The sequence below is a fragment of the Lagenorhynchus albirostris genome, chromosome 16 (genome assembly GCF_949774975.1).
Source record: "Lagenorhynchus albirostris chromosome 16, mLagAlb1.1, whole genome shotgun sequence".
In the NCBI taxonomy this organism is placed as follows: Eukaryota; Metazoa; Chordata; class Mammalia; order Artiodactyla; family Delphinidae; genus Lagenorhynchus; species Lagenorhynchus albirostris.
Window position 1 is genome coordinate 49,094,999 of NC_083110.1, and position 23,491 is coordinate 49,118,489.

At 38.0% G+C, this 23,491-nt stretch overlaps 1 protein-coding gene across 1 annotated transcript in view; it reads left to right on the top strand.

The window, feature by feature from the left end:
* The window catches only part of RPP30 (ribonuclease P/MRP subunit p30), a 28,428-nt gene extending 5,077 nt beyond the window's left edge, over positions 1-23,351 (top strand). Inside the window, exons 5-11 of the mRNA XM_060125401.1 lie at positions 1,351-1,422; positions 9,630-9,719; positions 17,984-18,100; positions 18,650-18,679; positions 19,057-19,094; positions 19,481-19,560; positions 23,056-23,351. Coding sequence (XP_059981384.1) covers positions 1,351-1,422; positions 9,630-9,719; positions 17,984-18,100; positions 18,650-18,679; positions 19,057-19,094; positions 19,481-19,560; positions 23,056-23,165 — 537 coding nt within the window. The 3' untranslated portion in view covers positions 23,166-23,351. The remainder of the gene's footprint in view (positions 1-1,350; positions 1,423-9,629; positions 9,720-17,983; positions 18,101-18,649; positions 18,680-19,056; positions 19,095-19,480; positions 19,561-23,055) is intronic.
* Positions 23,352-23,491: the final 140 nt, after the last annotated feature.

Genomic DNA, 23,491 nt, shown 5'->3' on the forward strand with positions numbered 1-23,491 from the left:
ATGCAGCCAGTGTGTGCTGCTGACTTTGCTTGAGAAAATTGCTTCTGTGGAGGAACAGAAGGCATAGGGAGGCTGGTGGATGAGAACCTGCTGTCTAGATTTTGTTGGTTAGATGGAGACTTGAGAATGCCTGGTGCTGATGGGATGGGTCCAGTGAGGGAGAGAGAAAGTGAGATCTCTGAGAAGGTGAGCTGTTGCATCTTTAGCTGGAATGGCCTCCTCTATCATAGAACAGGAGTAATCAAGGAAGGGCTGGCCTCCTTTCTAACATTAGCATTGCTAAAGAAATTACAGAAAGCCAAATTTTGGGATTTTATACAACTGCAGGCAGCATTCTGGTTATCTAAGCCCAGGGAGACATAAATGGAGCTGACTTTTTATGGTCACGAAGAGTTTGATTTTCTCTTGTTATCATGAACATCCTGGTGGCCCCTATTTGTCCACATTCCAGATGGGAGTGGGCAAGCAGAGGACAAAGAGTCCTGGATCCTGACTTTTTCTGAGACCTGGAGCCTGCCCTGTCTCAGCATACATCTGCCCAGCAGGTTTTCTTACCTGCTCAAGCACAGTACCTGCTGCTTCTCTTCAACCTATCTCTTTCCTCCTCTAATTTTTATCATGACTTTTCTTTTTGCAGAATAAGAGGTAAAAAATTTTAAAGGTGCCAACAGGCAAAGAAGAAATATCCCATATCTCATCACTCAGAGATTGTACTCTTGAATATATATTTTTCCAGCCTTTTCACATGCATACACATATAAGTTTGAGACTTTCTTTTATAAACAATCTTTAACGGATAAATTCCTCTTCTTCTGTCTTAGGACTCTCGGGTATTTTCTTGCATGCTTAGCAGTTTAATTTGTATTTAACAGTATTCTCATTGTGAACCTAATCACATCACACTTAGTCACGTGTATTTCTTATCTCACCAAAAAATGGTGAGTTCCACTGAGAACAGACATATGCCTTAAGTGATTTTGTATCCCCAGTGCCCCACACACAGCAGGTGCTCAGTAAATTTCTGGCAAGCTCCTCCACTAGCTTGTAAGAGCAGCAGCTATCTAATTTGATTTTTCTATCTCAAACAAAATGTTTGGCACACAGTTAAAGCATAACAATGTGGGAAGGAAGGAAGGATGATTCCTTCCTCCTTGGTGGGATGGAAGTTGGTATCTGGAGTCTCATGTGCTGAGGAGGTCTTTTCTGACAACATACAAAGCAAAGCAGAAATGTCAGTGGCATATTAGAAGTGTTACACAATTGAAATATAAGTGCAGCCAGGACATTAGTCAGAATTCCATATGCATTTGTTGTTGCATAAGTATGATAACATTCTTTTTATATTATTAGAGAGCAACTTCTTCAAGAGTCCGGCTGTATGATATCGTTGCAGTTTTTCCAAAGACAGAAAAACTTTTTCATGTAAGTAACAGATAGTAAAAGAAAATAGTACTCATTATTTTATATAAGAAGTTTGATGTTATACCTTTGTAGGTGACCTGTATCATCTCATCTGGAAACTTTGAGGATTTTTCGTTTATACTTGGTGTTCTGGAATTGCACAAGGGTGTATTTGGGTGACATATTTTGTTTTGTTTTATTTATTCTGCTAGATATTTGATGGGCTGAGATTAAAAGAGTCCATCAAGTTTTCTTCTGTTTCTTTATCTCTGCTTCATTCATTCGTTTGAAACTTCTCTTTGGTAAATGATGGTCCATCACTTTTCTAGCTCTAAAAGCGCTTCAGTTTCTGCCCTTCTTACTATTTGCTGCTGCCTGTGACAGAAGAAGGGAGCAAGGTTCTACTGTGGCATAGAAGATTCCTTCTCTGTTTTAGCTTTCCCGTTTGTGTGCTCTGAGGTGTGGTCCATATGCCAGCATGATCATATCAGCCTTTGGTCTTCTAGAAATCCTTCAGAATCAACCATCTGCTGATACTATTCCTTTTTGTATAAGAGAACCTTTATGAATTTAATTTCTTTTGTCCTTTTCAAATGGCCATTTCTATGACTTTTCAGGAGGGAAAATTGTTTAATGTGTATGGTCATTTTGTCAACTTGAGACAGAACACACTGGGCATTGTAAGTGATCACAGAAAAGAAAAAATCAAATGTAATATAGTTTTTCAGGAATATGTTTTACTGTGTAAAGTGTGGTATAGCTCCTTTAAGAAGTTTGGAATGTTGTCTTTATTTAGGTAGCCATCTACCAAAGGTGTATCCACTAAAGGGATATTATGGGGGGGGAAAGAAAGCACTGGTCTTTGATGTTTTACTTTTACAGCATAATTTGTTTTTAAGCAAAGTCCGTTCTAAAATTATAAGATTTTCCCTAAGTTTATCCAGTAGATGGAGTTGCTGATTAAGGAGACTCGTGTGTGGCAAATTTCACTTTCAAGGCACATTAACAATTCTTAATTGTTTATACACTAAGTACCCTATATACGAATGAGCTCTGTTCCAAGAGCTTGTTCGTAAGTCCAATTTGTTTGTAAGTCCAACAAAGTTAGCCTAGGTACCCAACTAACACAATCGGCTATATAGTACTGTACTGTAATAGATTTATAATACTTTTCACACAAATAATAAATAAAAAACTAACAAACACAAAAAATGAAAACATTTTTAATCTTACAGTACAGTACCTTGAAAAGTACAGTAGTACAGTACAACAGCTGACATACAGGGGCACGTTTGTATCTTTGAAAGTTCGTAATTTGAAGGTTTGTATGTAGGGGACTTACTATATTAATGCAGAGAAATAGTACAAGTTATCTGTGAATTCCTGTTTTTTGGTGACTCCTTTTCTAAAATGCTCAATTATAGTAATTCTCAAGAATTTCATTTCAGAAAAACGGGGAGTAGGCTTGAGTAGTTCTTAGTCATCAGAGACCCCTGTGGAACCTTTTAAAATCAGGCACGTTCAGATCTCCACTGTTGGAGATTCTGATCCAGTAGGTTTGGGGTTGAGTTTGGGTATCTTTTTTTAAGTTCCACAGGGGATCTAATTCAGTGCTGAAACCCTAAAATGGACCATGGGTATGTCCAAATTTGTTAAACAGCAATTTAGTTTTGTTATTAAATATTAACAACTCATTTATACTGTAGACTAAAAGTTGGTAGTGTACCCAGTTTTTTATTGTACACTTGTTTTTCGAATGGATTTTGAAGAGCATACAACTTAAAATTTCCATAGCCATTTACTGGTGATTAGAGAAAACAACAATCCTGGGGATAATTGGGACAAAGGCCTATTATTATCCCCATTTTGTAGAAGAGAAAATTGAGACTTAGGCTCAATGATTTGCTCTAAACTTAAGGTAGTTATGTCATAGAGATAGGACTTTGGAGTCTTAGAATACATTATAATTTGATTTAGTGAATTTATCTTATTACTTGTTTTTCTCAGATTATTCACAAGTTTTAATTCAAAACTGTGAACACATAATTCATGATGATGGGTGGAACAGTCAGAAATATTCTGGAAGATGGAAGAAAGCTATAAATAATTGACAGAGTATTTGTTTGGAATTGACTGCAGAGAAAACAGTTTTTAAAATCAGAACATGTTATTTTTCCAAATCTTACCCATCCTTTAAGACTCAGTTGAAGTTGACATTCTCCCCGTTTTATATAGAAAATCAATTTAAAAAGACTTTTTTCTTTTAATTATAAAGCTTTTGTAAGCATATCATGGTTTGGAATTGGGTCAGATGCAAGCAGTTTGTTGCTTAACAGGTTATGTTCTGTTAAGTGATTTTATTTGTTTGGTTTGTAAGTTGATTATCTAGAATGTAAACAAGTGTCCGTAGATACGATATTCTGTAACTAAGGTCTCCAAAATGAGTTATAAAAGCATTCCTATACACATGTTAACAATTAGTAGTATAAAATCTAACCACCTTAAATAGAGTTGTTTCCATGGGAAATAACATACTCTTTTCCACTCAGAGGATCTGGAAGATATCTCATAGATAAATCCTTTTTCTCCATTAGTTACCCCAGGGGATAAGGCAAAGATGAAAGACTGTAAGCAGATTCCATTGGCTGGGGCTTCTTAGGATGGGGGTGATGGTGGAATTTGGCAGAGAGAGATACATAGAAGTTTCAGGAGCTTCTGAGTTAGTTATTCCCATTTAGGATTTTTTTTAAAATTTTTATTGAAGTACAGTTGATTTACAATGTTATGTTAATTTCTTCTGTACAGCAAAGTGAATCAGTTATAGACATATATATTCTTCTTCATATTCTTTTCCATTGTTACTCCCATTCAGGACAAGACAGGGTGAGGAGAATTCAGGTTATTTAGTCCAATGGTCTCCAAATTACCTTGAGTGTGTACTGTATCAATTAAAAAAAATAGTGATCCGACATCCCCAATATGTGTATGTTTATTTTCTTTTAAATTATTTGCATGTAATTTCATAACTTGTATGGAAACACAGAAGACCCCGAATAGCCAAAGCAATCTTGAGAAAGAAAAACGGAGCTGGAGGAATCAGGCTCCTGGACTTCAGACTATAGTACAAAGCTACAATAATCAAAACAGTATGGTACTGGCACAAAAACAGAAATATAGATCAGTGGAACATGATAGAAAGCCCAGAGATAAACCCACACACATATGGCCACCTTATCTTTGATAAAGGAGGCAGGAATATACAGTGGAGAAAAGACAGCCTCTTCAATAAGTGGTGCTGGGAAAACTGGACAGCTACATGTAAAAGAATGAAATTAGAACACTCCCTAACACCATACACAAAAAAACACTCAAAACGGATTAAAGACCTAAATGTAAGGCCAGACACTATCAAACTCTTAGAGGCAAACATAGGCAGAACACTCTAACATAAATCACAGCAAGATCCTTTTTGACCCACCTCCTAGAGAAATGGAAATAAAACCAAAAATAAACTAATGGGACCTAATGAAACTTAAAAGCTTTTGCACAGCAAAGAAAACTGTAAACAAGACAAAAAGATAACCCTCAGAATGGGAGAAAATATTTCCAAATGAAGCAACTGACAAAGGATTCATCTCCAAAATTTACAAGCAGCTTATGCAGCTCAATATCAAAAAAACAAACAGCCCAATCCAAAAATGGGCAGAAGACCTAAACAGACATTTCTCGAAAGAAGATACACAGATTGCCAACAAACACATGAAAGAATGCTCAACATCATTAATCATTAGAGAAATGCAAATCAAAACTACAATAAGATATCATCTCACACCGGTCAGAATGGCCATCATCAAAAAATCTACAAACAATAAATGCTGGAGAGGGTGTGGAGAAAGGGGAACCCTTTTGCACTGTTGGTGGGAATGTAAATTGATACAGCCACTATGGAGGACAGTATGGAGGTTCCTTAAAAAACTAAAAATAGAACTACCATATGACCCAGTAATCCCGCTACTGGGCATATACCCTGAGAAAACCATAATTCAAAAAGAGTCATGTACCACAATGTTCATTGCAGCTCTATTTACAATAGCCCGGAGATGGAAACAACCTAAGTGCCCATCATCGGATGAATGGATAAAGAAGCTGTGGCACATATATACAATGGAATATTACTCAGCCATAAAAAGAAATGAAATTGAGCTATTTGTAATGAGGTGGATAGACCTAGAGTCTGTCATACACAGTGAAGTAAGTCAGAAAGAAAAAGACAAATACCGTATGCTAACACATATATATGGAATTTAAGAAAAAAAAATGTCATGAAGAACCTAGGGGTAAGGCAGGAATAAAGACGCAGACCTCCTAGAGAACGGACTTGAGGTTATGGGGAGGGGGAAGGGTGAGCTGTGATGGGGCGAGAGAGAGTCATGGACATATACACACTAACAAACGTAGTAAGGTAGATAGCTAGTGGGAAGCAGCCGCATGGCACAGGGATATTGGCTCAGTGCTTTGTGACAGCCTGGAGGGGTGGGATAGGGAGGGTGGGAGGGAGAGAGACGCAAGAGGGAAGAGATATGGGAACATATGTATATGTATAACTGATTCACTTTGTTATAAAGCAGAAACTAACACACCATTGTAAAGCAATTATACCCCAATAAAGATGTTAAAAAAAAAAACAAAATTGAGTTATTTGTAGTGAGGTGGATGGACCTAGAGTCTGTCATACAGAGTGAAGTAAGTCAGAAAGAGAAAAACAAATACCGTATGCTAACACATACATATATGGAATCTAAAAAAAAAAAAGTCATGAAGAACCTAGGGACAAGACAGGGTTAAAGACGCAGACCTACTAGAGAATGGACTTGACACGGGGAGGGGGAAGGGTAAGCTGGGACAAAGTGAGAGAGTGACATGGACATATATACACTACCAAATGTAAAATAGATAGCTAGTGGGAAGCAGTCGCATAGCACAGGAAGATCAGCTCGGTGCTTTGTGACCAGTTAGAAGGGTGGGATAGGGAAGGAGGGAGGGAGGGAGAAGCAAGAGGGAAGAGATATGGGGATATATGTATATGTATAACTGATTCACTTTGTTATAAAGCAGAAACTAACACACCAGTGTAAAGCAATTATACTCCAATAAAAAAAATTATTTGCATGCTCCGTTATATCAGTGTGCTTTATGAAATAATATACACACACTGAACAAAACATTTTAAGGGAAGGAATTAAAAATAAATGAAAATAGAAGTTCTGTTTTCTTCTTGCTTCCAAAATCCATGCCTTACTCTCTGCAGAGCATTATTGCAGTATATGCTGCTAACACCTGAGGCTACTGAAAAGGCGTATCTTTCAAGGCAGTTCTTCTTAAGGTATGCTCTGGCTCCACTGGTGTCAGATTTCCCAGGAAACTTTGTTAGAATGCAGGTTATTAGACCCTGCTTACTGAATTTACTGCTGAGAGTAGGGCCTGGTAATCTCCATTTTAAATAAATTCTTCAGGGAGGTTTTTTTTCTTAAAACAGTTTAGTTTGGGAGGCCCCATTTACGGGCATCTCTTTTTTCCCTGGGCAAGCCTGGCTCTCCCTTGAATAAAATATTAGAATGTACTAACCTGACATCCATGAAGGGGAGTTGGGGGAGACTGAACCCCCTTCTCTTATTCCGCTTGTTCCATAAAATCAAAGATAAATGTATGTGTGCATATGTGCAGTTTGGGGAATACCTTCCTTAAATCCTCATAGGAATCCTTGGCCAAAGAAAAGGTTAAGAACAATTGATATGAATTCATATACAACCTGCCAAAACCACTATAATCAAATTCTTAATCACAAATATATTTGGACATAATTTAATCTTTTTAATGATTTAGAAAGCATTTCATTATAGTGTGAACATTAGCTCTTATTTTATAGTTATCTAAATGTATCAGTTGAACATTTGGATTAATAGAAAGCTAAATAACAAAAGAATTCGGTTTGAAACATTTTAAGTCTGAGGTATCAGAGGGAGCCAAGTGGAGCCATTCTTTGTAACTGAAAGTTTATTATAATGCGTGTACTTAAACCAACACAAGGGATATTTTTTAATTAGCTACTGTTATATAAAAGAGGGAAGAAAGGAGCAATACATAAATAAAAAGGTAACCTAATTTAGCTTTACTCTGGGGAAGAATGTTTAACAGGCTTTTAAGAAATGAATCAGCTTTTTGAAATGAAAAATAATTTGTGTTTGTAGTAATGAATTGATACAGTGCAGAGAGGTATGCACTGAAAAATACACCTTCCTCCCACCCAAAACGCTCTCTCCCTTTTCTCCAGAGGCAGCCACTGCTAGCAGTTCTTGTGTTTCTTTTTAGAAGTATTTTTACCTAGTCCTTCCTTTCTTCAATCTCCTCTTCCTCTCCTTCCTTCCTTCCTTCCTAATACCATGGTTTTTTCACCTGGCAGTCTCGGAGATGGTTCCATAATGTCCACTAGAGAGGTACCTCATTCTGTTTAAGGAGTCAGCATATTCTCTTGCATAAAGGGACCATAATTTGTTATAAGTAAAATTGAGGGATGTTTAGTTGTGTCTAGTCTTTTGTGATTGGTGTTGCAGCGACCGTCCTTTCACCAATATCCTCAAGCATTTGTAAGGTATATGGCTATAGAATGCATTTCTAGTCTCTGTAGGATACATTCCTATACGTATAGGAATTTGCTGATGTGTGCTTATAAAATTTTGATACCTATTGCTGAAATGCTTTTCAAGACCCTGTACTGATTTAAAGACCCTGTGAGTCCCTGTTTGTTTATTTTTGTGTCACCTGTATATTGCTAAACTTTTTGATCTTTGCCAATCTGGTAGTTTAAAAATGGCAAACAGAAGCTGAGCGTGTTTTATGTTTTATCTGCTATTCAGACCTTTACTTCATCCATTCTTATCGAATTTTCAATGACTCTTTTATGAGTTGGACAGCTGTAGCAGTTGGGATGGGGCAGATTCTTTATGAGCCAAGTGTTTCTGCCAAACCAGCCTTATTTCCCAGGCTTACTAAGTTACTATGACTGTCTTAAAACCAGGCAGCCTCTGATCACTACCTGCTTCCTGGAGCCCTGGGGTGGGGGTAGGAACGACTGAAGTGGGGATTCTGAAGACAAAGGATAAGATGTGACATTCCTGTCACTGCTGAAGGTCGAGCTGACCCTGTGGGGCATTGTCACCCCCTCTTGACCCCTTTCTCTTGGTCCATGCCACGGATGTTAGTTTGCCAGCACAGCCACCCTGGCAGCCTGGATTTACACCAGCATTGATAGTAAGGCTTATTTTTGTCATGGTACAAAACAGCCAATTCCTTTTATTGCTGTAAATCAAATAATGGCAAAATGAGAGACGGGTATGCAGCTTCTAGCCCTGTCTTTTGGCCTGTACTGTTACGCTAGTAACCTTTCCCTGGCTTTATGTTCCTTCCCTGGTTTTCCTTTTATCCTCATTTCCTTATCTATTTATTTTATCTTGCATGTCTTTTTTTATAAGCAGCTTCAAATCTCTTTTGGAAGTAAATGCAGAGTATCAACAAATAATAGCAAAAATGAGAACAAAGGAAAGGAAAATTAAAAGTTGAAAAAAGTGCATTCAGTGTCATTTGATTTATAACAGCTCTGCTTTGACCATTTATGGAGATGCTCTGTTTCTATTAGCATTTGAACAAAATGCCATTAGTAGTGCCATGTATTTCTTTGGCCAGTCAATAGACTGATAGGAGCCACAGGCGTGGGCCAATTGCTGGCATAAAAATAAATAATTTCTGGAGTAAGTGGACCATGCATACATTCCTTTTGGCTTATTTATTTATTTTTTCTTGGATTTCAGAGCAGTTAGTTTCCTTTTTCTAGAACAATCTGAAGTAACCTTCCAGAAACTCAGCCTCTCTTAGCAACTTCTCCTTATGTAGCTGACCATGAATTAGAGGGTCTCTAGACCCTCTGTTGAGATGGTCTATAGACATATCACTCTGCTTCAGCTAGATTACAGCTAAACCATTCAAACCAAATGTGAAGGAATGGCTAAGCATTGACTTTGTAAAGGGACAGATGTATTTGAACACAGAACCGTGTAATGCCTATGGAGTGAGCCATATCTATTTACATTTCTTTGTATCACGTTTGACCCTACCCCATTCTTAACATGTGCCAATTTTCCTTTTGGCTTTACCTGTTTTTTTCTTCTTGACAGGTTGCTTGTACACATTTAGATGTGGATTTAGTCTGCATAACTGTAACAGAGAAGCTACCATTTTACTTCAAAAGACCCCCTATTAATGTGGTGAGTGTCACAGTTTCCATTCTATATGTGAATCTCTACATGTGCGTAAACACACTGGAAAAGGGGCAGAAGAAACTGCTGTTCTTAGAGGGGAAAAAACAAAGGCTAGTAATAAATAGGCAACTTAAAAAGAGGATTTTTTTTCTAAGCTGACTAAAGGTAGAAAAGAAAGCTTAAAATAAAAAATATCCAGTGAATTACCAAGATGTGTTTGAAAGGCCTTAGAAGCTCAAATTTGTGAAGGAAATTTCTTAAGAGGATAGCTAATAATGATGGACACTTACAGTCTGAATGTTGAACATTAAGGAGACAGAGCAGCCAAGAAAGGCGTAGGGCAAAATAGAGAGAGGGTTCCCAAGGCACCAGCAAACGGGAAAGGTGGGGTGGCAGGGACTGGAGGGGGCAGGGCCTGGAAAGCACGGTAGGCGTGGTCTCTGCAGAATTAAAATTTGCATTGAAATGTGCTGGCTCACACAAAAGCCCAGGGTTACCTTTATGATAACCTAAGAGGGGGACCATGCATTCAACAGATCTTGTGCTCCTTCCTCTGCTATAGAATTTTTCTCGTTACCTTTCTACGTAATTTCTCTTGTTTTCCTCTACTCCTTATCTTCCACCTGTCACACCTTTTTATGTCTTACTCCATCATAAAAGTGATACTGTTTCACAATGGGAGCTGTAAGGTTGGCAGAGCTGTCAACTATTTGCATTGACAACCAGATCCTGGGAGGAGTTAGGATGCTTTTTTAGAATAGAGGCTTCCAAAGCTCTCTCCCATTCTCAAGAAGTGCTGTTGAAGGAGAAAAAAGGTTTGACAGACAATCTAGATTACATCCCCAATCCTGTCAGAATTGGAAAATTAAAAATTTATGGATTTTTCAGGATAGATAACTCCCCTATTCTTTTGTCTCTGTAGAATCACAAGTTCTTCCATTTTTGTTTCCCTCTCCACTGCTAAGGAATTAGCTTGATGCTGAGAGTAGGGAGATACCGTGAGAGGAGAAAATGATCTGTATGGTATGGAAAAATTGAATGCAGTGTGGAAAAATTTAAGATGGCTTGTGTTCTACCCCTAAGTGTGTGCTACTAAAGCTGTACTTGAAAAGTATTCAGAATTTTAAAGTTATATATTTAAAGGGCAAACTATAAAACAGCTCTTTTCTGATCAATAATGAGAGTACTACTGAACATATAACAATATTGGTTAAGCTCAAATCTTTGTTTCCCCACATTCTTGCCGGTACTTAAATAAGTAAACACTAAAAAAAAAAGACCCTTAATCATCACATTTTAGAATTGGAGATATATGTTGTTAAAAGTGGTAAAATGAAGAAGGAGAAGCTGTTCAGCTCTCCAGACACAGGGATGGGACAGACCTGGTTGACTCCCCATCAGATGAGATCTCCGATGTGCCCCAGCTACCATGATAAAAGGCTCAAACTAACACAGTTCCCAAGGTTATGACAGTCTTACTGGCCTCACATGTTGTTGCTCCCCAGAGCTAGTAGTGTCTGTCTCTAGAAGTTGCCAAAGCTTTTTACCAGCTTCACACTGCCAGTCCATTTTCCATGTAGATGGCACCCTCCTTAAGTTGCTCTTAAACTTACAACTGTTTTGCTTTTCTCTTCACCTTAATGAACTAGGAAGGCCATTTTCTAGATGGCTTTGCCTGAGTAAACCCACATACGATACTGTGTCCTTGGCTGGGAGGAGATAGTGCATGTGATGCTAAGGCCAAGTCCATGGAATGGACAGCAGTGCACAGCACATAATTCCTCATGTCCCACAACAGTGATAAGCTGCCCAGTGGCTGTTTTGGCTTCGTCCTTTGATTGGTTTCTTAGGAATGTGCCCTGCTGTCCAACCCAGATTGTGAGCTTCTAGAGAGCACCAAATGTGTCATGGTCCTTTTTTCATTACCCAAATACCTTGCTTATAAGAGGTCTTCCCTAAAATCTGTCAATTGAATGAGTATATGTCTAATTTTGCATGTCTGGGTACAGCTTGGGGAACACAGCCAAATCCTGTGAACCGTTAGTCCTTAGCTGGTTGTCAGGGCTTGGCAGGCAGCATTCACTGTGAGGGGGGGTGGGGCATTGGGGCAGCGTGAGGAGGAGATGCACTGGAGGCGGCAGCACTAGTACAGCCCACCTTCTGATTCCATCTGTAAGTTCCTGAAGGTGCTATTTTTTGATGGATATTTTTGGCTTCATTCCCACATTTTTCAATTTAAGAATTCTGAAAAGTAAAAATTTGACAAGTGAGAGGGATAGGCAGTACTTAACACAGTGTCTGCTTTTTTAAAAATCTGGTATGAACATTTTACATATGTTGTTTAATAAAAACTAGATGATGGAGTAGAGGGAAGGCTGTGCAGGATTATTTTTAGCCCTCGTCTAGTGTAGAAGTAGGCTGCGGTGTGAATTGGTCAGGAAGCAGAAGAGTCCCTATTAATTCATTCACCTCTTTTTCATGTAAGAGAAACTGGAATTAAAAGTTAAATTAATTAAAATTAAATTAAAAGCTAGAAGCATACAATAAAAAGTGTCCACCTTATTGTTCAGGGTAAATAATACTAGTTGTATAGGTATCTTAATTTGGATGGGGTGGTGAGAAATAGGAGCATTAAGATATTTAATTCATTAGCCTTTAACCTAGAGGCCATAAGCCATGTGCGAATTATCAGCTCAGAAGATTGGGATTGTACGTCAAAGGGTATAGATTTTCACTTAAAACAAGAACAAGTTCTGAGGCTCTAACGTACAGCGTGGGTGACTGTAGTTAACAGTCCAGTATTGTAACTCAAAAGTAGTTGAGAGAGTATCCTAGGCACTCTCACCACCATCACCACACACACAAAAAAACAAAAAAACAAAAAAAATGGTTAACTATGTCAAGTGGTGGATGTGTTAATTATCTTGATCTCAGTAATCATTCTACAGTGTAGAGTATATGTATATCAAATCATCACGTTGTAGACTTTAAATATATGCATTCTATTTGTCAATGATCCCTCAACAAAGTTATTAAAAAAAAAAAGGTTGGGATTATAAAGGAGGGCCCAGGAGCTACAACATACCAAAGCACTCCTTATGTATAACTTTCAGCTCTCAATCCTTTTGTTATTTTCACCACATGCTTAATTTCACCATAATTTCAATTATGTTAATTCCCTCTAAAATCTCCTGCAAACCTCCTCTGGAGTCTTAAGTAAGTTGTATGGGAATCATTTTATCATGTAATAGTTGGGTTTCAAAAAAGTTGAATTCAACTCCTCTTCTTGGATAGCCAGATGGCTTCTAATTATTTAGCATTTTAAGGGTTAAGCACTTTCACACCTGCTGTAGCCCAGCAGCTTTAGGGTGGTGTAGATGTGAATTACCTCTGTGATGCAGGTGATGGAATTGAGACTCGGGTAGTTTGTGGCTCACAACAGGTACATGTCTCTCTCAAAGGTTGACTTGGGATTTGTACTTAAGCTTTGATTCTAAACCTGCTGTCATTTCCCACTGGGAAATGCTATTTAAAATTACTTTACAGCAGAGCTCTTTGTTACGCACAGAATAATTTCATATTTTAAAACATGATCTTTATGAATTCAGGTTTTGAGAAGAATTTTTTTAAGCAGCACGTATCTTCACCTTTGATTTTTTTTTTACAGTGTTAGTGCCATTCAACAATAACTTCAAGTTTATTGAGCCATTTCCAGTGATTGTATGTTTTATGCTCTCTTTCCGATGTTTTCCCCTCAGCATTTCCTTTAACCCTAATCCATTTCTGTCTTCATGGTCCAGTTAGTCCCCACTGAGAGAAATCCAGTAAATAGTATCTGAAGCAGTGAGGTTGTTCCAGGAATCTTGCCATATATCCTTGAGTTGGGTGTGAGTGCTCTATAAACTTTATTTTTCATCACACATATTGTGAACCTAACTATGTTAAGTACTTTATTGATCCAGTACTTGGAGCAGTGCCAGCAAACCTGTCACTACCAAAAAAATGTCTGTGTGGCCAAAAAAAAAAAACCATCAGAAACAAAGTTAAAAGGACTAATGACAGACTGGTAGAAATAGTTTCACTTATATCATAGACAGGTGACTAATCTCTGTAATATATAAAGAGCTCCTAGAAATTGATAAGGTTAAAAAAAAAAGAGAGAGAGATGATCAATCCAAAAAAATGGATTAAGAATATGGAAAAGACATTTCACAGGAAAGGAAATACAAATGGCCTTTTAACAAATGAAAAGATGCTTAAATTCATCATGCTAAGAGAAATTCACGTTAAAATCACCTATCTGATTGGCACAAATCCAGAAGTTTGATGATACACTTTTGTGAGGCTGTGGGAAAGCAGGCATTCTCATACTTTGACGGTAGCAGTGTAATTGGAACAGTCCTTATGGGGCAGTGGGTAATTTGGCAACCACTATCAAAATTATAAATGCTTTACCCTCTGACCTAGTGTATTAGTTTCCTGGGGCTACCATAACAAAGTACCACAAATGGGGTGGCTTAAACTAACAGAAGTGTATTGGCTCACTGTTCTGGAGACTGGGAGTCTGAAATCAGGACATTATTGGGGTTATGGTCCCTCTGAAACCTTAGGGGAGTCCTTCTTTGTCTCTTCCTAGCTTTTGATGGTTTGCTGGTAATCTTTGCTGGTCCTTAGCTTGCAACTGCATAACTCCGATCTCTACCTCTGTCTTTACAACATGTTCTTTCTCCCTGTCTGTCTTCACATGGCCATCATCTTATAAGTACACCAGTCCTACTGGATGAGGGGTCTGCCCTATCCCAGTGTGGCCTCATCTTAACTAATTACATCTGCAATGACACTATTGCCAATTAATGTTACATCCTAAGGTACTGAGGATTAGGACCCCAACATAACCTTTTATGGGGGGAAACAATGAACCCATAATATCCAGCAATCCCCCAAAACACTAAAAAATTAGTGTTTATGCTATAGATTGACTGGAACAACCCAAAATCTATCAGTAGAGGCTTGGGTAAATGCCATACCTCTGCAGTGGAGTACTCTGCAGCTGTAAAGCAATGCTGAAGTTAGGAGCTGACGTGGAAAACCCTTCAAGTCAGAACCAGAATGTAGTAGGCTACCTTTGGGGTAAGAGAGAGGAAAAATAATAATATATATTCATATTTGCTTGTATCTGAAGAAACGCTAGAAAAAGACACAAGAAGTTAGTGAAAGTGATTATGGGAGGTGTGGGTGGGGCAAGTGGGAGCAGAGATACAGTGAAGGCTTTTTTGCTTTCTTATGTTACTTGATTTGTGAATCATATGAACAAGTTACCTATCTCAAAGAATGAAACCAGGAATGACACCAACAGTATCATCCTTTCGAATTCAATAAAGAACTAATTTTTATGAAATTAACAGGGAATCTGTGTATTGTCCCAGTAATCAACCCCCTATTTCCTTTCTCCTTTCTCTTAAGCTTTGCTTAGTTCTTGGAATTTTACCACCACCATCTCTTTTCAAATATCACACACCTGTTCTTGGTTTGTAGCATCGTTATGACTGTTATTTCTCATTAGTAAAGAAATCATCTACATACTCCAGAACCTTTGGTCAAAGATGCAAACAAAAGCCAATCAGGCAGGCACTGGCATTCTTCATGAAAAGGCTGTTAGGAACAATCAGGTGATGAGCTTAAGGCAATTTGCATTAAAATGGGCTTAGAAGCAGGAGCTCAGGTAATGAGTCTATTTCATCTATCTAAAAATTTTAAATAAGGTGTTATGAAAGAAATGTTCACAGCCTTCAGTAGCACATTATCTTCAGTTTCTCTGAGAGTTTCCAGCTTGAAAATGAATTTGATTAATGTACTAAGATCAGAATCAGAACTTTTTTCTTAAAAAAAAATTAAGTGGATAATTATGTCCATCTAACCCTCTCCAACCCCCAAAAAAGGAGTTTGTATTTTGATCTGGTCCCCAAGGAGGGGGGGCAGCAAATTTTCCAGAATTCTTTGGGACCTGGTCACCTAGTTCTGTGTGTCATCCATGTCTTTTATGTCCCCTCTTCTCCATCCTACCGACTTGTGTTTTAGTTCAGCAACTAGAGGGATGAGGAAAAGAAATACCTGTAAGTAAGCCTCTTTGGCTAATTAGTAGTTTTGGTAAGAGAAATAGCCAGGGGGATAGTTGAGACTACGCTTAAAGGACATGTTTTGGTTTATCTGTGAATTTCAGTTTGCCAAGTTAACCCTGGTTTCTTTTGTGATGGCTAATCCATAGTGAACAGCATTATCACATGACCTCTTTTCCATAAGCTACTATTTATTCACTCAGAATATAAATATATTAAATGCTTTTTGTATAAAAGACAGTTCTGTGTTACAAAGAAGTATCATGATACCAGCTCTCAAGTGTACAAGTTAGGCAGGGAGAATGAGATATATATTTATGGCACAAAGAGTATCATAACAGACATCATTCCCAGATATAATTAACACAAGCCAAAGAATTGGAGGCAGGAAAAAGTTGTCTGAAAAGGGGAGACGGGGAGGTTGCAGTGTGGAAAATAGCATGTAAATGCTAATTAAACTAATATCATATATATAGGGTAATTTAAAATAAATTCTGGGCACCTCAAGGCAGGCAGAAAAGTTAAGGAAAGGGAAGATTGGGGGGTGGGGCAGAAGAAAAGAAGTCTTTGTTCAGGAAGGGCAAGTGGAAGGAATCTGCCAGTACATGTGAATTAAATAAGGTGGACTGCCAGATCTGAAGAAGACAGGTTTTTCCAGTCCTTGTAACACGCAGGAGTAGACCTCCAGCAGTCACAGCTGGACCAGTCCCAACTCATCCTCTGGGTAATAAATAGAAAATCGTTTGCCAGGCAGAGACTTGGACCATCCTGCCTGGTCTTTGCCTGCTTTTCCTCCTTTGCTAGACCACTGAAACCAAGCGACTTTGCCGTCCTGACTCTGATTATCCCCTCCATGCTAAAATCCTTAGATGCTTCGTGTGGCTGTTAAGATTAATTCTGTCTCCATTTGGCAGTTCCTATCCTCTTCAGCCCCCACTCCCACCACAGGGCTCTCCTCATTCTCTCCTCTCCAGCCTTTGACCTTCTCTACATGCTACATGCTTCCTCCAACCCTGGAGCTTCTTCACATACTGCCCCCTCCCTCTGCAGACGCTCCTCTCTGCTAGTTAATTAAGTCCTTCCTCACCCGCTCCCAGACTTCTTGATGGCACTTAGCACAGTGGAAGTTTTGGATTTTTGTGTAATTATTTGATGGTCTCCTGCACTAAACTGGAAGCTCTTACAAGAGAGGAACCATGTCAGCTTTTGCTCACCCATTCCCACACACAGCTGGCTTAAAAACCTATCTGTTGTGAATGGATGAAGATTTGAATCACTCATCAGGGAAGCTGCATAGTGTAGTAGATCCCATTGCCACTTCTTCCAGGCTGTTTTCTTACCTGTGGATGCCTGCCTATTAAGAACATCTTAAATAAGAAAGAAGTTTCTTTTTCTCATGTAAAACGCCAAGCTAGTATGGTAAGCTTGGCAGAATTGTCAAGGGCCCAGGTTGCTTTCATCTTCTTTGCCAGGCATCCATGAGCCCCATTTAAGATCAGGGGCTCTGTTAGTAAAGAAAAAGGGGAGAAGAGAAGAGATAGCCGGGCAGTTAGCTGTCTCTGCCACAGTGCCTTCTAAAGGTATTGTAGGGGTTAAATAAATACATAAGACTCTTAGCACAGTGCCTAGCACATGGCACTCAACTGTGGCCCGTTAGTTTCTTCCTTCAACATATGCATAATAAATGACTTACCCGAGAGGCGTTCCACTCCTGTTCTTTGGACGTTTTTCAGCTCATTTCTTTGTCTCTTCATTCTTGGGTCAAATTACTTGGTTTACTATGTTTGCAAACAGTTTATCCTGCGTGTAAGGAACACATCTCCGGTTTCCTTTTGATAATTCATGGAGTAGTAGCCCTTCTGCCACCCCACTAGGACGTTGCTCTCCTCAGCCTCTTGATGATTCCTGTTTATATAAAGTCAGCTTCCCCACAGCTAAGATAAACTCTGTTGAGACAGAGCCACAGATCTGTTTTCTTCTCCTGTAGATGGTGCCATTCGGGCACAAATCCGCCTTTATTCAAGGCTGTACCTGGACATGCAGGAGGTGGGCAGTGCGGGGGAGGGGTGTGAGATGAGGGGGAAGTTCAGTGAAAATAAAGTAAGACAGTGTGTGTTTAGCTTTAACAGTTTATTTTCTTCATTTCCTGTGAAGGCAATTGACCGAGGTGTGGGCTTTGAACTTGTCTATAGCCCCGCTATCAAAGACTCCACAATGAGAAGGTACACAATTTCCAACGCCCTCAATTTGATGCAGGTCTGCAAAGGAAAGGTATGGTTCCATAATTTTAGGATATTTTTCAAACCTAGCAGTTTATTATTATTAATATACTGGGGTTATCAAGCTGACCCCATATCCTTAAAGCAGAAAGTTCTCAATGCACAGCAACAAATTCTCCCATTTCAATGAGCTCTGCAAGTTTTAAGAGAAAGAAAAATATCCTAAGGAAGAATAATATGAGGGGGGAAAGTTATATTGAAAGTCTTTATCTTTCAGTAAAGAATTGGCCGTTTACCTACTGTGAAAGAATCATCTAGATACAGTTGTCATCATTGAGTTGAATTAAGGTTATAGGACCTTTTCAACTAGTTTTTTAAACTAATGCATCTTTTCTAAGAACTGTTGGGAAGGCTTCTTGTTCTGTTTCTTATTTTAGGCTGCCTTTAGTTTGACATGAGGTCTTTCATCCTTTCACTTTATTTACCTTAACTTTAGAAGTTGGTATTTATGTTAAAACTTGATTACTGGTTATTTGTATTATAAGACTTCAATTTTTTGACATTTATCTGAGATTAATATTGATTACTTTCTATTTCGTAGAATGTAATTATATCTAGTGCTGCTGAAAGGGTAAGTATGGCATTAAGTCCTTTTTTTTTTCCCTTTTCAAGTTAAATTAGTCATGTAATAAAGGTTTATTGCGTGTTTTCGTTTTTAATTGCATTTGCTCATTGTAATTGCTGAAGAGTAAAATTTATCTCCATTCCTTTGGGGCTTCAAAGTTTGTTTATATAAATAGTTTTTCCTTTAAATTGTTGCAAAATGCTTTTCAGGGATCTTTTATATTTTCAAAAATGTAAGTAACCCATCAAAATTATAAGGACTTAAACTTATGCAGTTGACTTCCTTGTTTTTAGATACTTAAGCATCCTATTTACTGCAGATGAAGTCACTGAAATGTTACGAATAACTTCTTTCATATCTATTTTTTGTTCATTTTATTTTAGCCTTTAGAAATAAGAGGCCCATACGATGTGGCAAACTTGTATCCTTTTCTGAGTAAGAAGTCATTGAAATTTTCTTTTAGGAAATTTGGAATTTGGTATGTTATACTTTAACAAGATTTTTTAACCTTTTACTATAAATTTATCAATTAATAGCTTCAAAACCAAATTACATCAGGTTGTGAAAACTTCATCCTTTTGTTTTCTGGATTAAGGGTGAAATAGAAAAAGGGGGAACGAAGGACTCTATAAAAGCTTAGAGTTAAATGAGTCTTTTCTCAAATGCCTGTTCCATTTGGAGTAAGAACTATAGAATTAAAGTGTCTCTCTCAGCGCCTCTCTCTGGTGAACTGGCATTGTCAGTTATGTTTTTGTTAGTCTCCTGTCCTCAGCTGACGCTGGGTTGAAATCTTTAACGACCCCCCAGAGGGTTGCTGTTTGGGCTGTCGGAAAGTGACGCCAAGGCCGCAGTGTCCACCAACTGCCGAGCGGTGCTTCTGCACGGAGGTGAGCAAGTCCTTCCAAGAAAAACACCGAGTGGTCATGTTAAGAGCCAGTCATTTCTGTGAAACAGTTGAGCCATATCTACTTTCATTATCCTGCTCCTCAGAGTTCCATTAGGATCTTTTCTGAACCTGTTTAGCCATACCCATCAGTGCTTTCTCGCCCTTTACTTCAGGCTTTATTTTCAGTAGTTTGTGGAATGAATATAGTTTGCCTTCCAGAAATGAGTATTGAATGCGTTCTTTCCAGTTCTGCACGTGTGTCCCCGCCTGCATTTTGATAGGCTTCTCATCTCCCTTTTTCCTCCATAGGGACATGCTTTCCCTGCTGAAAATCACTGTTTTAGAGAACTGAACGGTGAAAAATATATGTTAAGCCAGTTATGAGGAACACAGAAGCACCAAATACGTTTTTAAAAATCCTGCTAACAAACTCAGATCATAACTTTTCACATTTATTACAACTTGTGCTTATTTTCTCATATTTGGTTTACCTGTTCAATTATGCACAGACTACACATTTTTTACTCACATTTCATTTATATATATCTTCCTCCTCACCTTAATTTCACTACTTGAAGGCACTGAATTTCTTACTCATCAGATGATAAAAATTGAACTAGAAGTGTTTGATATGCTAGGACTTTGGAGAATAAAAATGAGGCTTTTTAAAAGAAAAAAGTTTACACTTTTCATCTGCTGTTTTATCTTCATTCTCTTTGTAATTTTTAGCACTGGTGGTAGTGGTCAGGAAGCAATTGACTTGATATCACCCAGATGAATGTTAAACTTCAGAATTGGTTGCTACATATAAACTGGGTGATTTAGCATATGAATAGTTAGGTTATTGAGAGCTTGTGTATTGCGTCTGGATCTTAGTGATCTGATTTCCACTTCGTAGAACTGGTTACTGTATTACCATGAATTAGATGATTTTGCTTTTGTTTTCAACATTTTTAGTTTGAGATTGTTGTATTACATAGCCTAGACCCATCACATAAGCTCTGGGAATGACCAAATTAATTAAAACTTTATCAGGATTTTCTTGAAATTAGGGAACAGTTGGTTCACACTGGTAGTTCTGCCATTATTTTTGTCTATTTTAAATGAACATAAGGAATCTTCAAGATTTTGGATAACAATTAGTGGTTTAAAACAGACTGAGACAAGGAAGGGAAGTTAATTTTTAAAATTTAGTAGGGAGAAATATGAAGATCTGTGCTTCAAAAAACTCAGCTGTTCAAAATAAGTTATATATAAAGCTAGGCTTTTACAGAAGCTAAACTAAAAGAAGCCTTGTGGACTTTAGCATTCCCATTCATTCTAGTTGTGCCCAGGACAGTCCTAGTGTATGCCTGCTGTCCCTGCAGAAGTAACAACACATCTACAGGATGTTATAATTACCCTGACTTTAGTTGACATTGGGATCAATTTGAGACAGCAGTTTCAAAATTCAGTCTACTAGGATTGCAAATTCAGCCTAAGGTTACATTAGAAGAAATACAAGATTCTGAGGCAGGAAGATTCAAAGTGTCATCATTATCCTCTGCACTGATAAGTCGTGGCTGGCATCTCTATCACCCTGAGTGCCACATTTAAGAAGGACAGCACTGCACTGAAGCACTACCAGAAGATGGTTAATTCTTGGAGGTTGTGAAAACCTTATCATGAGAGCAATTGTTGAAGGCAGTGCAGGAATGGATACCTGGAAAACAGAAGACTTGGGACATGCAGTAGCTGGGCTTCTACATGGGAAGGCTTGCTACAAGGCATCACAGTTAGATGGGTCCTGTGGGATTCTAGAAACCAATGAATAGCAATTCTAAGGAGGTTGTGGGGAGGGGACAGAGGAAAGAGGTTCAAGATCTAAAAGAGTTACTTTATCTGATAATTATAAAAGTCTTGTTTTTCAACGGTTTATAATCCGTTGTCTTAGATTAAGAAGTAAATGTTCATGTGATGTAAAAAAAAATATTTCTGAGATGGAACTAATATAATTTTGAAACTAATGCATTTAGTTTTGTTACAAAGTGTTGATTTTCACAATTTAATTTTTATATTTTTTATTCATTCTACTGATTTTTAGATGTTTACTCATAATCATAGTGATAAACATCTCTAAATGTAACATTTTTTGGAAATCACGGGCAATTTCTGTTTATTTTGAGGTTCTCTGATTATGTTGGTATTTTAATGACCTTGAGAGCAGTTTTGTCCCTTTTATAAATTAAAATGCTTTTAAATAACTGGCAAAGATTTAGTAGACTTGGTAAATTAATCCTGATAAATGAGAAGGTAATACTTAACTTTTAGAATTGACTTTTGTACATGAAATAAGAAATAATTCTTAACTAAATTTATGTTTATCAAATCCTTTTGATTTTTATCTCCTTTGTATCCAAGGGGTCTCTCTTTCTCTCCTCCCCAGTCCTTCCCTGTTTCCTAAGGACTCAGTTTAAATCTCTTTTCACGGCACTGTGGCCCTTCACAAGTACCAGCCTCGTTTCCCCCTAATTTTTTCATGCTCCTCCTTTACACCGGCCATATCGTTCCCTAAGTATATTAGATTCTTCTTACCTCTCTCCCTATGCCTTTGCAAAGGAACACTTTCCTCTCCTTTCCTTTTCCTTCTTCCCTATTCTTAGCATCACTTCTTTCATGATATCTTCCTGATTCATCCAGGCAGAGTTACTTCTTGTGGTGCCTCCATTCCTATTATATTTGCCCCTGATGTGCTATCTCAGTGTGTGGTAGGAAGAAGTACTGTGTTAGGCATCCTAAGATCCTCTGTAGATGACACAGAGCCTGGCCCCTTAGTACATTTTTAGCAGAAGTTAGCTACATTTAAGTTGAACTCTATTAGCAACCTGACCTAAACTTTTAATAATTCCCATTCTTCTTTGTTCATTGTCACCAATATATAAGAGATCAATAACCATGTGCGTTATTCCTCGTTCACTCAACAAGTATTTCTTAAACACCTGTTAAATAACCAGGCATTGTTGGATGTTGGCCATACAATTGATTCTTCAGAGGTATAATCATGATCTAGTGGGGGACACAGATAATGAATGGTCTGTGCTATAAAATGAAGTGAGCACACACACAACCAGGGAAGCAGACTGTTGTAGTTGCTGTCTTGATTCATTTGTGTTTCTACCACACTTTAAGCATGTGTTGTACCAAGCTCTGAAACTTGGGTTCTGGCTACCTAAGATGCCTCAGACAGACCATTAGAGATAACCTGCCCTATATAGTTTTACCCTTTGGGTAGTCCCTTTGGAATGAACTAGATGTTAAAAATATATAGATATTTGTAGAAGCTGGTCGTGGGGCAAGGTGAGAACTGTAAATGGTATCAACACTCATAGCAGTTTATTATGGTTTCATCATTTACTCATGCTGTAAGTCACAGTAACATGGGGATGCTTGTTAAAACCGCCTCTTTTGAAATCATGGCTTAACTTCAGGCACTTTGGTTTCCCTGTTTGTCTTATAGAAACTAGAAAAACTGCTTTTGGAATTATTTCCACGGTGAAGAAACCTCGGACATCAGAAGTAGATGATGATTCTGTTCCAGCCTGCAAGAAAGCCAAGTGTGAGAGCTGAAATGAGTCACCGTCTCTGTCAACACTCCCTTCTGCCTTTTGAGAATCCATCAGCCGCAACAGAAACGGAACCTCCGTATGATTCACTATTTTCACTTGGAGCTAGATACCGGTAGTCTATAAAAGCAGTCTTATATTTAAGCCATTAAAATAGCAAAACCTAGTAAAGCATTTAAAAAAAAAAAAAGACTGTCCCCGTAAAGAATTTAGATATTTTAAGAGAAAAGCAAAGACTAGTTCATTTATCCTTTCCGTTAAGTGATAAATGGAAGGTATAATTGAATAAGATGTTTCAATATTCAAGAGACTCTTTAAAAATGTTTCTTG